Source organism: Schistocerca gregaria, chromosome 6, assembly GCF_023897955.1.
Source record: "Schistocerca gregaria isolate iqSchGreg1 chromosome 6, iqSchGreg1.2, whole genome shotgun sequence".
Classification (NCBI taxonomy): Eukaryota; Metazoa; Arthropoda; class Insecta; order Orthoptera; family Acrididae; genus Schistocerca; species Schistocerca gregaria.
In genome coordinates, this window is record NC_064925.1 from 266,870,245 (window position 1) to 266,887,675 (window position 17,431).

General features: G+C 43.3%; 1 protein-coding gene across 1 annotated transcript in view; it reads left to right on the forward strand.

The window, feature by feature from the left end:
* The window catches only part of LOC126278042 (NACHT domain- and WD repeat-containing protein 1), a 561,974-nt gene that overhangs the window by 105,936 nt on the left and 438,607 nt on the right, over positions 1-17,431 (forward strand). The window contains exon 2 of the mRNA XM_049977797.1: positions 7,454-7,555. Coding sequence (XP_049833754.1) covers positions 7,488-7,555 — 68 coding nt within the window. The 5' untranslated portion in view covers positions 7,454-7,487. The remainder of the gene's footprint in view (positions 1-7,453; positions 7,556-17,431) is intronic.

The window sequence follows — 17,431 nt, forward strand, 5'->3', positions numbered from 1 at the left end:
TTCGAAATGAAAATATTTCGGGATGTGGTCTGATGAATAAGGTGGCTGTTCGAGACATTACTGTTACTGTTGGACGGACATACGCAGACGAGCACTGACGTATTGCAACGAAAACTTGTACTCGGGAGTCCTCACTGTTAACTCCTGACTCCATAGTGTAAGTGATTTCGTAGTAGACTTGAGTATGTAATATCCAGAAACAACGAAACAAACATGCCAAATTTAAACTGAGGCAATATCTTCAAGATTGGCGGTCTTTTACATAAGCTCGAAACTTACCGCGGACTTCAATGTGAGACGTTTATAACAGTTTCCACAACGACACTTGTCTCGAAACCTGGCAGAAAATCCAGAGAAATTCTGGTCGTACGTGAAGTATATTAGCAGCAAGAAACAATCAATGCCTTCTCTGCGCGATAGCAATGGAGATACTATCGAAGATAGTGCTGCCAAAGCAGAGTTGCTAAACACAGCCTTCCGAAATGCCTTCACAAAAGGAGACGAAGAAAATATTACACAATTCGAATCAAGAACAGCTACCAACATGTATAACGTAGAAATAAATATCCTTGGAGTATTGAAGCAACTAAAAACACTTAATAAAAGCAAGTCTTCTGGTCCAGACTTATACCAATTAGGTTCCTTTCGTAGTATAATGATGCATCAGCTCCATACTTCCCATCATCCTATCGACAAAAGATCCGTACCCAAAGACTGGACAGCTGCACAGGTCACACCAATATTCAAGAAAGGTAGTAGGAGTACTCTACTAAATTACAGGCCCACATCATTAACGTCGATATGCAGCAGGATTTTGGAACATATATTGTGTTCGAACATCATGAATTCCCTCGAAGAAATCGGTCGATTGACACACAGTCAACATGGGTTTAGAAAACATCGGCTTGTGAAACACAACTACCTCTTTATTCGCATGAAGTGTTGAGTGCTACTGACAAGGGATTTCAGATCGATTCCGAATTTCTGGATTGTAGTGAAATTGCGTGCTTATGGAATATCGTCTCAGTTATATGACTGCATTTGTGACTTCCTGTCAGAGAGGTCACAGTTCGTAGTAATTGACGGAAAGTCATCGAGTGAAACAGAAGTCATTTCTGGCGTTCCCCACTATAGTATTATAGGTCCTTTGCTGTTCCTTATATATATAAACGATTTGGGAGACAATCTGAGCAGCCACCGTAGGTTGTTTTCAGATGACGCTGTCGTTTATCGATTATTAAAGTCATCAGAATATCAAAACATACTGCAAAAAGATTTATAAGAAATATCGGAATGGTGCGAAAAGTGGCAGTTGACCGTAAATAACTAAACGTGTGAGGTCATCCACATGAGTGCTAAAATTAATTCGTTAAACTTCGGATACACACGCCAGTTGATGAATAAACGTGATGCTGCCCATAGGGCCTTCAAGCGTAACCCAACTCCCGAGGCGTACGAAGCTTATAGGAAACTCCGAAACAGAACCAAGCAAAGCGTGAGGAATGCCAAAATCAGACATGCCCGCACTGTCGTATGCGGCATATCAAAACCTGCTGCACTGTGGAAAAGGCTGCGCAGTTTCGGTATAGGGAAGCGAAGATCTGACGCTGTTTATCAAGCGTCTGCAGAAGAATTAAACGATTTCTTCTCAACAGCTGTAAACTGCCACGCAGCGACAAATTACCAGCCCCAAGATATCAATCTCTCGAGAGACAAGTTTTTTCCTAAAACATGTCGCTACAGGCACAGTACACAAGGCAATTATGAGAATCTCTTCCGAGGCAGTAGGAAATGATGGAGTGAGCATTGGCATGATTAAAAACGTCGTAGCCACTATTATTCCAGTTATCACAGACATCTTCAACCTGTCTCTTGTCAGTAGTATATATCCTACTGAGTGGAAGCAAAGTTTAATCCAGCCTATACCCAAGACTGACAACCCTAAGTCGCCAGGTGACTACAGGCCGATCAGCATACTACCTGCAATATCTAAAGCCCTAGAATACATCGTCCATGAACAGCTGACGGATTACCTCAAAACCCATAACATCCATGACGAATATCAGTCAGGCTTTCGAAAGCACCATAGTACAGCAACTGCATTAATCAAAGTAACTGATGACATTAAACATGCTATGGACAGACGTGAAGCTACTATCCTAACACTGCTTGACTTTAGCAAGGCTTTTGACACAGTTGACTTCGATATATTACTAATTAAAATGAAACAGCTGAATTTCTCAATCAGCGCAATACACTGGTTCGACAGCTACCTCAAAAACAGAAGTCAACAAGTCGTTTGTGGGTCGGAAAAGTCATCATGGAAAAGCGTGCACTCTGGAGTTCCCCAAGGCTCCGTCCTTGGTCCACTACTCTTCTCACTGTACATTAATGATATTTCTTCAGTGATTCACTCCTGCAACTACCATCTTTATGCCGACGACATCCAACTGTACATAACTGCAAGCCCCAAAACATTGCTGGAGCAGTAGCGAGTATGAACGCAGATCTTTGCTCTGTTTCCCGATGGGCACAGAACCTAGGTCTGAAACTAAACCCCAAGAAACCCCAGGTCATACTTATATCTCATCCAAAGTTAATCAGCCGGTACTTTCGCGAAACAGTCCCTCAAATACTCCTCAATGGTACCCAACTACCATACCAAAAAACAGAAAAAGACCTTGGAACAATCTTGGATGAACACCTAAACTGGGAAGAACAAACAGTCACAGCTTGCCGGAAATCGCTCTCCTCCCTACATGCAATTCAAAAATTTAGAAAAATATTTCCAACCCATGTTAAACAAAAATTAGTCCAAACACTAGTCTTGCTAATCTTTACTACTGCGATGTAGTTCAACACTGCACAAACAGTGAAAATTCTAGATGCCTCGAGCTAGTGATGAATGCTTGCGTTAGATACGTGTGCAATATTCGGTTGTATGATCATATCAGTCCTTCATACTCCCAGCTAGTTTGGATACGCCCACATAAGGCAAGCGGTCTCCACACGATGTGCTTACTTCATCGATTTCTTAGCCACTGGTGCCCCCCAATACTTATCTTCTCACATTAAACACCTATCATCATTCCACAATCGCAACACCAGATCGGATACGTCTATCATCTTGGCTGTACCTTTACATAACACAAAATCTTTCTCCGTGTCATTCTCCATCTCAGCCATACGACTATGGAACGCGCACCCATGTGATCCTCGTCTTATCCAGAACTACTCAACATTCAAGAGGGAACTCAAGACTTACATATTAGGGACGGTATAGCCACCATTCTTGTGCCCCTTCCATCTCTTTCTTTCTCCTCTCCATCACAGCTTCGAATTTTACCGTTCTATTTCTCTTCCTCTAACCTATCTACCTCTTATATATCTCTTTCACCCCATTCTATCGTCTTATGTCTCTGCTCGATGAGAATAACTCACAAGCTGCAAGAACATAACGAGAAAATTCCCGCTAACAATGGGACTGACATTCAGAAAAGAAAAGTATGTTTACTTTCATATACATAGTCATTATTATTATTATTATTATTATTATTATTATTATTCTTGATTGTTATAATTATTTTTTATTCTTATAATTATCATTGTACTACTGTTATAATATCTATTTTTCTTTCTTTAACATCAATACTGCATAATAGGCTATATTTCCTTAATGTTATGTAGAAACTGTAACTCGTTGAATCTGAGTATGCCTGGTTAGGTGTAAGAGAGGGCCTGAAGGCCCTAATCTTGCCAGGTAAAATAAATGCATAAATAAATAAATAAAATAAATAAATCAGTCAAATCTAAAGGCCATAAATTCAACTAAACTCCTAGGAATTGCAGTTACGAACAACTGAAATTGGAAGGAACACACAGAAAATGTTGTGAGGAAGGCTAACTAAATACTGTGTTTTATTGGCAGGACACTTAGAAAATGAAACAGATCTACTAAGGAGACTGCCTACACTACGCTTTTCCGTCCTCTTTTAGAATACTGCTACTCGGTGTGGGATCCTTATGAGATAGGACTGACGGAGTACATCGAAAAAGTTCAAAGAAGGGCAGCACGTTTTGTATTATCGCGAAATATGGGAGAGAGTGTCACTGAAATGGTACAGGTTTTGGGGTAGACATTATTAAAAGAAAGGCGTTTTTCGTTTCGACGGAATCTTCTAACGAAATTCCAATCAAGAACTTTCTCCTCTGAATGCGAAAAGATTTTGTTGACACGGATCTACATAGGGAGAAACGATCACCAAGATAAAATCAGGGAAATCAGAGCTCGCACGGAAAGACATAGGTGTTCGTTCCTTCCGCGCTCTATACGAGATTGGAATAATAGACAATTGTGAAGGTGGTTCGATGAACCCTCTGCCAGGCACTTAAATGTGATTTGCAGAGTATCGATGTAGGTGTAGATGAATTATTAGTCACTGTTATCCGTTTTCCATGTTATGCTCCGAAAATACCCGTTTTGATATCCCAAAAGAGAGTTAGGATGTCTTTCCTTGCCAATGGTTAAGTGTGGAATTTTTGGTTTTGGTGAAGAGCGATAGCGCCATTCCTCCTCTATCTTTTCGTTTCACTTTAGTGATAGTGCACCCAGTTTTCATCTATAGCAATTCTGTACAAAAATGAATTACTTTCTATCAGGAAAAGGCGCGAAAGTTCCTCACACGCCGTCGTGACAAACTTTCAGTTCTGCAGTCAGCTGACATGACACCCATCACGCGAACGTTTTCACTGTACAGTGTGTCAAGCCCGGGCGCTGAGCGTCTTGGACAAAAGTCACGTCTATTTTAAAGTTTGTGTGCCACTCTTATCCTTCTGCAAGGACACACACGAATCACTGGACTCTTCTTTCATCCTGCGAAGCATTTCCACAGGTTGAGCAGCTTCACTACTCGTAAAACGTACCACAGATACACAATGGAAATTTGTGGTAAGATCTTATGGGTCTGCTGAGGTCATCGGTCCCTAAGCTTACACACTAACGCTACTTAAACTAACTTATGCGAAGCACGACACACACGCACTCATGCCCGAGGGAGGACTCGAACTTCCGCCTGGGGGAGTCGCGCGAACCGTGGCATGAGGCGCCAGACCGCGTGGCTACACCACCAGGTATACAGACCCTCAAGGCAATCAGAAGTACAATTAGAATTTTGATGGCAGTAGTGGCGGAAGAGCTGTGATACGAGTCCCACTCCACCACAGTTTCAATTTTCCAGGAAGCTTCAAATCAATGTACACCCCGCTGCAGAGTGAAAATTCATTCTGTATAGTTTGATTCTCTCTACAGGTTTGCCTTGTTGATTCCCTGACTCTGGAGAATGACTTCAGCTGTAAATTACTTCGTTTTGACGCACACAGACTATTTAAACATTGATTTTACACTCGGCTGTATTTTTTGCTTATTTACAATGCTTTCGGAAGCATTTACGGCAGTATATTCAGGCACTTAGGTACAGTCATCAAACTGAAATACACTAGCAAGCGTATCTTTTGGTTTGGCGTAGGAACGTCCGAATGGTAACGACTCTTACATGTACGACATTAGATGATATTATGGTTCAACAGTAAGATTCACTTGAAGGTGTAGGTCATTTCGGTGACTGTAGTTAGGTGCCTGAGGTTGTTACCATAGAAGGTTTCGAAGTAGAAAATAAAGTAAGCAACAAAGAGAGCTGAGTGTAAAACGTATAACAGTAGCCCATGTGTGTGCTAAAACATGTCTGTTCAATGTAAATCTTCATGTCAAGCGACTGTCGAGGTATAACACTACACACTGAGGTGATAAGTCATGGGGTGCCACCTAATATCGTCTAGGACCTCCTTCGGCGTGGTACAGCAAAAAATGTTCGAAATGACTCTGAGCACTATGGGACTTAACATCTGAGGTCATTAGTCCCCTAGAACTTAGAACTACTTAAATCTAAGTAATCTAAGGACATCACACATATCCATGCCCGAGGCAGAATTCGAGCCTGCGACCGTAGCGGTAGCGCGGTTCCAGACTGTAGCGCCTAGAACCGCTCGGCCACTCCAGCCGGCGGTGCAGCAACTCGACGCGGTATAGACTCAACAAGTCGTAGGAAGCCCCATGCAGAAATATTAAGGCATGCTGCCACTTTTGCCTTCCATAACTGTGAAAGTGTTGTCGATGCAGGACTTTGTATACCAACTGACCTCGAGAGTATGTCCCAAAAAATGACGGACGAAATTCATGTCGGGCTACCTGGGTGGTCAAATCACTCGGTCTAATTGTCCAGAATGTTCTTCAAACCAATCGCAAAAACATGTGAGAAGACGCATTTTCATCCATAAAAATGGCTGCAGATAGTCTCCAAGTAGCCAAACATGACAATTTCCAGTGAATGATCGGTTCACTTGGACCAGAGGACCCAGTCCGTGCTGTGTAAACACATCCCACACCGTTATGGACTCAACACCAGCTTGCTAAGTGTCTCGTTGACAACTTGGGCTTCTAGGCGCGCAGTCCGGAACCGTGCGACTGCTACGGTCGCAGGTTCGAATCCTGCCTCGGGCATGGATGTGTGTGATGTCCATAGGTTAGTTAGGTTTAAGTAGTTCTAAGTTCTAAGGGACTAATTACCACAGCAGTTGAGTCCCATAGTGCTCAGAGCCATTTGAACCATTTTTTTGACATCTTGGGTTCATGGCTTCTTCTGGTCTGCTGCACAGTTGAAACCTACCATCAGCTCTTACCAACTGAAATCGGGATTCATCTGACCATGTCACGGGTTTTTGGTAGTCTAGGGACCAACGGATATTGTCTCGAACCCAAGAGAGGTGCTAGAGATAACGTTGTGCTGTTAGAAAAGGCACTCGCATTAATCGTCTGCCGCCCAAGCCCATTAACGCTAAATTTCGTCACACTGTCTTAACGGATACGTTCGTCGTACGTCGCACATTGAATTCTACGGTTATTTGACGCGTTGTTGCTTGTCTGTAATCACTGACAACTCTACACAAATGCCGCTGCTCTCGGTCGTTAAGCGAAATCCGTCGGCAATGGTGAGAGGTAATGGCTGGAATTTGGTACCCTCGGCACACTTTTGAAACTCTGGATCACGGAATTTCAATTCCCTAACTGTTGTCGAAATGAAATGTCCCCTGCCGCTAGCTCCAACTACCATTCCGCGTTTGAAGTCTGTTAATTCCCGTCGTGTAGCAGTAATCACGAAGGAAACCTTTTCACACGAATCATCTGTGTTCAAATGACAGCTCGACAACGACCTGCCTTGTTATACCCTATTTACTGCCATCTGTATACCTGCATATCGCTATCGCTGTAAATCTTTACCATTGCTAGTAGCACCAAGCAGCACTACTTGGAAACGCAGACCAGCAGGCAGGCATGGTAGCTGCTCACTGTCGCTTGTGTTGCCGGCAGGAGTGCTGAGATGTGTGTCGTTTGTTGCAGACGGTGATCATCTGAGCGAGCGGCAGCCGTAGCCATGGGCAGCAGCTGTTCCTCTGGCCAGGCGCACAAGGACAAGGACTCGGTGTCCACGCGCTCTGAGGAGTGAGTACCGATTTTTCTTTTTTATTTATTTTTTTGCTGGCGTCGCTTCTGGATACCCAGGCACTCTAGTCCCATTGTGACTTCTCGATCCTCCAGCCGTGTGTTTACATCCCAGCAGTCATGCATATTTTGTTATAATTTCTCAAACAGAGTTATGATATGTAATAAATGTAAGTAGAACTACTGTTGCCGTGAAAAGTGGTGAACCAACAAAACAGAATTTGCCAAAGAATTACATTCCTGTATCAAAACCAAAACAAAATTCAAATCTAAGTTTGTAATTGTAAACTCAGTGGACGTTCCCAACTAAATTAAAGACGTTCCTATACCATATAGTGCAAAACTAGTATCTTTTGACGTAAGCAGCTTATTTACAAACATACCTACACAAAAGTGCCTTGGTGCTGACAAGCTATAAAAGGTGATTCTTCATGTTAAATAACAGGTTTACAGAACTGTAAGTCAAAAGACCTGTTTGACAATTCCATAGACAATACCACAACTAAAGATCGTATGTAAGTGCGTTGTATCTTAGCCCAGAATGTTTGGTTCGTAAGAACACAAGCTCCTTGCCACAAATAGTCGGTAGTTACCTGAAGATGGCCTAATAAGCCGAAAACTAGTTCATACAAATAAAAATCAGTAGAACAAAAAACCGCCTAAGTGTTATTCAACCCTCAATATGGAATTGTTCTACCAAGAAGCGACGGAAGAATCCATAAACATGTGTCTTCGGTTATAGAAACCAATTTTGTCAAAAGTATTTACTTTCGGCAAAATTAGTTTATATAACCGAAGATACATGCTTTGACCATGAGTTGTGTTCTACTCACGTCTAATGATTTTTAATACTCGTAAAACTTGATAATGGCATAATACCGAAATCTAGATTGTGTAATAAAACCATTGTTACAGTCAGATGGCGATTACATCTTTCAAAAATTTCACAGAAATATTTAGCAGTGAGTATAAAGCTCGATAAAGCCGATCAGATTTCATAGCACATACGATTTGACAAAGCACGCAATAATACTGAAAAGAAAAAGAAGCGAAAAAGAGAGAAGAAAGACAAAACAGAAAAGAAAAACATCGTAATACTGAGCCACTATGTTGCTGCACTTGGTCGTTATCGGGAGCACCCTATGATGTCACGGTTATCAAGTACAGCGGTGACTAAGGTGACAGAGCTCTTATGCCAGTTGTGCATATGCTGTCAACCCCATTATGCATTGACTCACGATAAGCTGACGGAAGAGCCCTCACTTCCAGGTGCAACAATAGTGTTGTCTAGAATGAAATTTCCACTCTACTGCGGAGTGTGCGCTGTAAACTTCCTGGCAGATTGAGACTGTGTGCCGAACCGAGACTCGAACTCGGGACCTTTGCCTTTCGCGGGCAAGTGCTCTACGACTGAGCTACCCAAGCACGGCTCACGCCCCGTCCTCACAGCTTTATATCCGCCAGTACCTCGTCTCCTACCTTCCAAACCTTACAGCCCCCCCAGGCTGTGGCTAAGCCATGTCTCCGCAATATCCTTTCTTTCAAGAGTGCTAGTTCTGCATGGTTCGCAGGAGAGCTTCTGTAAAGTTTGGAAGGTAGGAGACGAGGTACTGGCGGGGTAGCTCAGTCGGTGGAGCACTTGCCCGCGAAAGGCAAAGGTCCCGAGTTCGAGTCTCGGTCCGGCACACAGTTTTAATCTGCCAGGAAGTTTCAATACTGTGGCCGACTAACCACGGCCCTCACATTGCGATAGAGTAGATATACAAAGTCGTTGTCGAAGGAAATTAAGTTTGAGAAAACCTCACGAGAACGTTATTGGACGTCGTAAAAATTCGTTTGGTTGTACAGGGACTGTACGCCGGATGGTGACGTTGACGATGTTGCTGCCTCTCATGGTGTGAAACGCCCTGGCTATTGTGCGTCTTCAGGGCTTTCGGCCTTTTGTTCGAACCTCTGGTGATCAGTTGGAACTTCTGAAAGCACTGTCACCGCCAAACACTTACTTACACTCGTGCGTGACATACGCTCTCAATTTATTTATTATCAAGTCTTAATGCTTATTTTCATCCATAATTAGCTACTGTCTGAATTTGTTGTAAGCTAACCCAGGACACATGACGCTACTACGGTGTGAAGTAGCCTCTTGCCTTGAGAACTGCACGCCACATCCAGCTGAAGCCACACTTTGACCGGTACATTCCGCACAGCCACCAAATTACGAGGGTGTTGATTGCAGTTGCGAGCGCTATGTGACCATGATTGACAGTTTCTTCATTCTACATCTGTAGGGATATTGCCCCTAAACGCGATGTGGTTTCAGAAAGACGGGGCTACAGCGCGTATAGTCTTTAATTCATCGAGCACTCCCGCTACGGTCGCGGGTTCGAATCCTGCCTCGGGCATGGATGTGTGTGATATCCTTAGGTTAGTTAGGTTTAAGTAGTTCTATGTTCTAGGGGACTTATGACGTCAGAAGTTAAGTCCCATAGTGCTCAGAACCATACAAACCATTATTCTCTGGGGAGGTCACCTTAAGAATTTTTTTTTTTTTTTTTTTTTTTTTTTCACGGACCAAACTGCTGATGTCATCCGTCCATAGGCTTACACACAACATCAGCTAACTTAAACTAACTTTCGCTACGGACAACACACACAGCCATGCTCGAGGGAGAGCTCGAACCTACGTGTGGGGGGGGGGGGGGGGGGCAGACCGAACCGTGGCAAGTCGGCTAGAGACCGCGCGGCTATCCTGCGCGGCGAAATATTGAAGACCGAAATGAGGAACTTCCACAAACACCATCACCGCTAATGAATTTGTATAACGTTCTTTAAGAAATAAAGTTGTTTTCTGCTTTTCAGTAAAGGCAAAGTTTGTAGAACTGTTACCTATATGTGTGTGAATATACGCTAAACACAATAACGAAACAAAAATTAACAGCTTGTCGTGGGTCGTCCTATATAAGCAACATCTTCGACCTACAGTACTGGCCTCATTTGTAGTTTTCTGCACACAAATACCAAGAGTACGAACGCACATGAACCAGTGAAAGTAATGTCGGTAGGCCGCTATACGTTACGCCCTAGTCACGAGAGCGACGCGATGGAGACATCCGCCATTTCTCAACTGTTGCGACGAATGGAGCGCCAGCGCTAAACTGGTCGGACCGTGCCAAGTGGGTTAATGGCGTCGCGTCGCCAGGCTGCGGTGGCGGGGAACTCAAGTGCAATACGACGACATCCACCGAGAGTGATCTGGAACCACGGCTGATGGCCACCTACAACTCATTCCAGTTACACCGCTGCGATCGAGAAATACGAGCCAAGGGACCAACGATTACGTCTCCCCCTGCCTTCATGTCTGTTGGTCTGTGCCCCCCGGAATTCTGCTGCCTATAATCTACATCTACACTACTGACCATTAAAATTGCTACACCAAGAAGAAATGCAGTTGAAAAACTGGTATTCATTGGACAAGTATATTACACTAGAACTGACGTATGATTACATTTTCACGCAATTTGGATACATAGATCCTGAGATATCAGTACCCAGAACAGCCACCTCTAGCCGTAATAACGTCCTTGATACGCCTGGGCATTGAGTCAAACAGAGATTGGCTGGCGTGTACAGGTACAGCTGCCCATGCAGCTTCAACACGATACCGTGACGAGGCAGTTGCTCGGCCACCATTCACCAGACGTTTTCAGTTGGTGAGAGATCTGGAGAATGTGCTGGCCAGGGCAACAGTCGAACGTTCTCTGTATCCAGAAAGGCCCGTACAGGACCTGCAACATGCGGTCGTGCATTATCCTGCTGAAATGTAGGGTTTCGCAGAGATCGAATTAAGGGTAGAGCCACGGGCCGTAACACATTTGAAAAGTAACGTCTACTGTTCAAAGTGCCGTCAATGTGAACAAGAGGTGACCGAGACGTGTAACCAATGGCACCCCATACCATCAACGCCGGGTGATACGCCAGTATAGTGATGGCGAATACACGCTTCCAATGTGCCTTCACCGCGATGTCGTAAAACGCGGATGCGACTATCATGATGCTGTAAACAAAACCTGGATTCATCCGAAAAAAATGATATTTTGCTATTCGTGCACCCAGGTTCGTCGTTGAGTATACCATCGCAGTGGCTCCTGTCTGTGATGCAGCGTCAAGGGTAACCGCAGCCATGGTTTCCGAGCTGCCAGTCCATGCTGCTGCAAACGTTGTCAAACCGTGTAGATGGTTGTTGGCTTGCAAACGTCCCCATCTGTTGACTCGGGGATCGAGACGTGACTGCACGATCCGTTACATCCATTCGTATAAGGTGCCTGTCATCTCGACTGCTAGTGATACGAGGCAGTTGGGATCCAGCGCGGCGTTCCGTATTACCCTCCTGAATCCACCGAATCCATATTCTGCTAACAGTCATTGGATCTCGACCAACGCGAGCAGCAATGTCGCGATACGATAGACCGCAATCGCGATAGGCTGCAATCCGACCTTTATCAAAGTCTGAAACGTGATGGTACGCATTTCTCCTCCTTACACGAGGCATCACAACAATGTTTCACTAGGCAACGCCGGTAAACTGCTGTTTGTTTATGAGAAAGCGGCTGGAAACTTTCCTCATGTCAGCACGTTGTAAGAGACGCCACCGGCGCCAACCTTGTGTGAATCCTCTGAAAAGCTAATAATTTGCATATCACAGCATCTTCTTCCTGTCGGTTAAATTCCGCGTCTGTGCAAATCATCTTCGTGGTGTAGCAATTTTACTGGCCAGTAGTGTATATCTGAACTCAGAAGACCACTGTTACGTCCTACTGTCGCAGTTATTCGTGCTTTATCCCGTTCCATTCAGGTATGGAGCTCGGGAAGAATTTTAAATGTCTACGTGCGTCTAATTAATCTAATCTTGTCCTCACTATTCCTGCGGAAGCGGTACGAAGAGATTTCATTATATTCATAGTCACAGTTTAAGACCAGGTCTTGAAGCTTTGTAGATAACTATGGTTTCTCGGGATAGCTTATGTCTGTCTTCAAGGGCCTGCCAGTTTAGTTCTTCAATATCTCTATGGCACTCTCACATTGGTCAAACAAACCTGCGACATTCGTTCTGCCCTTCTACCCCGTTAGTCCTGGGCATCTCCAGATACGTTTTCGATCTGAAATCTCATTGACTGTAGAAGAACTGTCTTCAGCGATAAACCCAGCTTCGAACTGAGTTCAGATAACAAGCGAAGATGTGTCTGGAGACGCGTCGGACAACGGTGGTATACAAAGCTGATTGTCGTGCCCGACACCAGAAGTGATGGAGTGGGATGGCATTTCCTTCCATAGCAGCACGCCCTTGGTTCTCATCCGCGGAACCCTTACAACTCAGTGGTAAGTCAACGATATTCTCTGCCCTGCTTCGTTGCCCTTCACGGCAAGCCATCCTGGGCTTACTTTTCAGCAAGATAATGCCCACCCACACACGGCCAGAATATCTACTGCTTGTCTCTATGCTTGGGAGACCTTATATTGGCCGGCAACGTGCCGGATCTCTCCCCAGCTGAGAACGTTTGGAGCATTATGGGCAGCGCTTTCCAACCGGCTCAGGATTTTGACGATCTAACGCAGCAGTTTGGCAGAATTTGGCACCACGTCCATCAGGAGGACATCCAACAACTCTGTCAATCAATTTCAAGACGAATAACTGCTTACATAAGGGCCAGAGGTTAACCGACGCGTTTTTGACTTACTCATTTTGTAAAGTTCTTTCTCTTGAATAAATCATCCAGTGTTTCTGAAACTGTAATAACTTGATTGTCTGCACATGTAAATCACATTTACCAACTTCCGTCCAATTCGGACAAAAATTCCTTAGTGGTGCGTCTTCTATTTTATTCTCTGTAAAGAGTATATGAGACAGGGCAAATAATATCGGTCTTCGAGAAGAGTGTTGTTCCGAAGATGGCAGGTGCCGACAGGTGTCAATGCTACCTAACCATCAGTTTCACGATTGCAAGATATTGACACGAATTACTTATAGAAGACTGAAAAAAGTGGAAGAAGCGAACCTCAGGGAAGATGAGTTAGGGTTCCGGAGAAATGTAGGGGTATGCTAGGATCGACTGACCTTACATCGTATTTTATAAGACAGACTGAAGAAAGGAAAACCTACGTTTATAGCATTTGAAGATTTGGAAATATCTATGGGCTATGTAAACTGGGTTAGCCACTTTGAAATTTTGAAGGTAGTAGGGACAAAATACTGGAACCGAAAGGTAATTTATTAACTTGTACAAAAACTATACTGCAATTGTAACAATGGACAGGTATGAAACGGAAACAGTAATTTAGAAGGAAGTGAGACAAGTTTGTTGCCTGTCCTTGCCATTATTCGATTTGTACATTGAGAAAGCTGTGACGGAGACCAAAGAGAAATTTGAAAATGGAATTAAAGTTCATCGAGAAAAAATAAAAACTTTGAGGTTTGCTGATGCTATTGTAGTTCTGTCAGAGACGGCAAGGAGTTGGATGTTTTGGAAATTTGTGGTAAGTTCCTATGGGACCAAACTTCTGAGGTCATCGATCCCTAGACTTACACACTACTTAATCTGACTTAAACTAAGGACAACACACACACGTCTGCCCTTGGGAGGACTCGAACCTCCGACGGAGAGAGCCGCGCGAACTGTGTCAAGGCGCTTTTGACCATGCGGCCAAAGGAATTGAAACAGCAGTTGTAAGAAATGAACAATATCTTGAAAAGACGTTATGAGATGTAAACAAAAGTACAAAAACGGTTATAGAATGTAATGGAATTAAAGCAGAAGTGCTGAGGGCATTGGTGCTAAAAGTAAAAAGACTGGTATTTTCTATTGCGACAGCAAAATGACTGATGATGGCAGAAATAGATTATTTGTTTAATTTTAATGCAGACTAGCAATAATACGAAAATACTACTTAAAAATCGGAATTGTTGAAGTCTAATACGAACTGAAGTGTTAGGAAATATTCTCTGAAGGTATTTGACATAGTGTACGAAAGTCAAACGTGGAGGATAAGGTGTTCAGACAAGAAGAGAATATATGCTTTTGAATTGTGGTGCTGTAGAAGAGTGCTGAAGATTAGATGATATATCGAATAACTAATGAGGAAGTACTGGAGAGAAAGAAACTCATGACACAACATGATTTAAAGAAGGGATAGGTTGACAGGACAGATCCTGAGGCATCAAGGAATAGTTAGGTCGAGAATAGAGGAAAGTGTAAAGGTGCGGGGTACAAATTGTAGAGGGAGGCGTAGGCTTGAAATATTGGCCATATGCGAGAAGGACTTGCACCTTGACGGTTCCATATAAACTTAATTATGTATATAGCAAATTTATACACTCCGCGATTCGACAGCATCGACCATTTTTGTCTATTATCGACAGGTACTCCAAGATTTTTGAGAATGCTTTAATTTCAGTAATATAAATGTGACAAAGTCAGGAGGGATGCAGGCGACCATTGTTATAACGATCACTTGTTCTCCATTCAGACTGACTGTATCTTGATGGTAAAAGTGAAACATCAGGCAAGAAATGACTTCGTTGCTCGCATAACGCGTTTCAGAATTTATCCATCATCAAATATCCAGGAGCGATTACTGCAAGTAGATATGGCGTTACAAGTTTTAAGTGTAACGAGCGTTCGCAGACCAGTCATTCCTTTCCTGATGTTTGACTTTTACCATTGCGACCCAGTCAGCCTGAATGTAGAACTATTCATTGTTTTAATTTCAAGTCTGACGTTGGATAACAGCTGACAAAAGAAATTTTTTTCGTTTATATAATTACATATCAACAATTTTCGAATTTTTTCTTTGCTTGTACTGTGAAACCTTACGCCCTGTCAAATTTTTTCGTTGTAGATCAATGGAAAGTACCCTATAGGTTTTGATGAGTGAGATTGCGAGTATTAAAATATGTGACATAATTGTCGGTATCTTTTTACTGCATTGACTTAGAAGCTTCAATTTTCACACCACTAGATATTTCAAGTCTGACGTTGGATTACAGTTGACAAAAGATATTTTTTTAAATTACATATTATCTATTTTAGATTTTTTTCTTTGCTTACACTGTGAAACCTTACTTGCTGGTACCTCAATAAGTGACAAATTTCAAGGTGATAGGTCTACCTTTTACTGAGAAGAAGAGTTTTTACCAGTCTGGCAGACAGGAAGATCGGTAGAACGAAGCACAACAAAGCGACGCTGTAAGCGTTCTGGGTTTGTTATATCAGTGCCTTAAATGTTCCTTTACACAGGACAGACGGCGTCAAAAACATGACTTTTGCCTGTAAGTTTGATGGCGTGGTCTTTTTCCGCTGTAGTTATACAACTATTCGTGTTTAAGCTAAACGTCCTTTTCTTGCTGCAACAATTATATTTAATTTCTCAGACCCGTTTCTCCTTTTGTACGTAATGTGTCTTCTGTGTGTTTTCTTCAAAACTATACAGTTTTTTAAATTATAGGTTTATCGCCATTAACCTCATTATGTTTTCGTGTGAAATATGGAACTAAATTTTATTTCTTGCCTATACTATCAATGTCTGCATTTCTTTTCATATCATCAGAAGTTAAAAGACGCGCTCGTACTTCACTTACGACACGCGTTCTCGACGCGTCCTGCACGCAGACGCACGCACTCAACGCGCTCACACAGACAGGGCGAGAGAAAACCAAACTGCTAGACAGCAAGGTGGCAAACCAACCAGACGCCAATAGCCAGCCACTTCTTACAGAAAAAGCAACGCACTTTTCGTGTTATCCATCGTGATTACCAAATTACCGCTGAAGTGCTTCACATGCGACCTTCTACTGTATCTCCAGCAAGTAGCGATAGCGATATTCCCCCAGTGGATAGCGATATAGAGGCGGAATAGATTGCTCACCAGACCAATAGGTGGAGCGTGGGTGGATACTGAGACATGCGGAGGCAGAGGCCAGCAGAAGATGAGGCTCAGACGGACCAATCCTTCGCTTTTTGGGCAGCTTTAAACACACCGCTCCATGGCGGGAAAACTGAAGCACTACATTACGCGTCATCGTAGTATCGTATTGCTAACCTCTGTGCACTCCAATATCGATTTGGATACAACTGGGACCCAATCTAGAATTTATCGCCGGCCGCTGTGAACGAGTGGTTCTAGGCGCTTCAGTCTAGGCGCTGCTGCTGCCGTCGCAGGTTCGAGTCCTGCCTCTGGCATGGATGTGTGTGATTTCCTTAGGCTAGTTAGGTTAAAGTAGTTCTGAGTGTAGGGCACTGATGACCTCGAATGTTAAGTCCCATAGTGGTTAGAACCATTTGGAATTTATCAGCTTACATCGTTTTCTTCTGTCTTGGCACTTCGCCGTGTGTTAGACATCGCGAGCCTTCTTACGCAACTGGTCGAGAACGCATTGCTCCTCAGAACACTTTCCAGATGTTACGTCTGGCATCTGAGATGCTGCTCGTATATTCGCCTTCGCGCGTTACGAGCGTATTAGTTATGCCCTTTTCCTGGCTATACGCGTCGTTAGGAAGAATTCCGCTGGCAGGTGTTAAAATTGTTTTTAGCCCAACCGGTTTTCAAGCCTAAAGCCGAATGATCAGCCGCAACAAAGTTAAAAGGTTATACGTATACCCATCGCTTCCTGTCAAAATTTACCAGTTTTGACCAGCAGCCATGGGTGTGCCTATGATCTTTCAACGTTTTTGCTCTTGACAATACGGATTTATGTCGTGAGAATCGGTTGTGTTTTAATAAACAACAATTTTATCAGTTGTTTGCGAAATTCTTCCTAATATCATGCCTTATCAAAAGCTGAAGATCACCGGATTATGAAATACTTTATGTGTCGATTTTTCA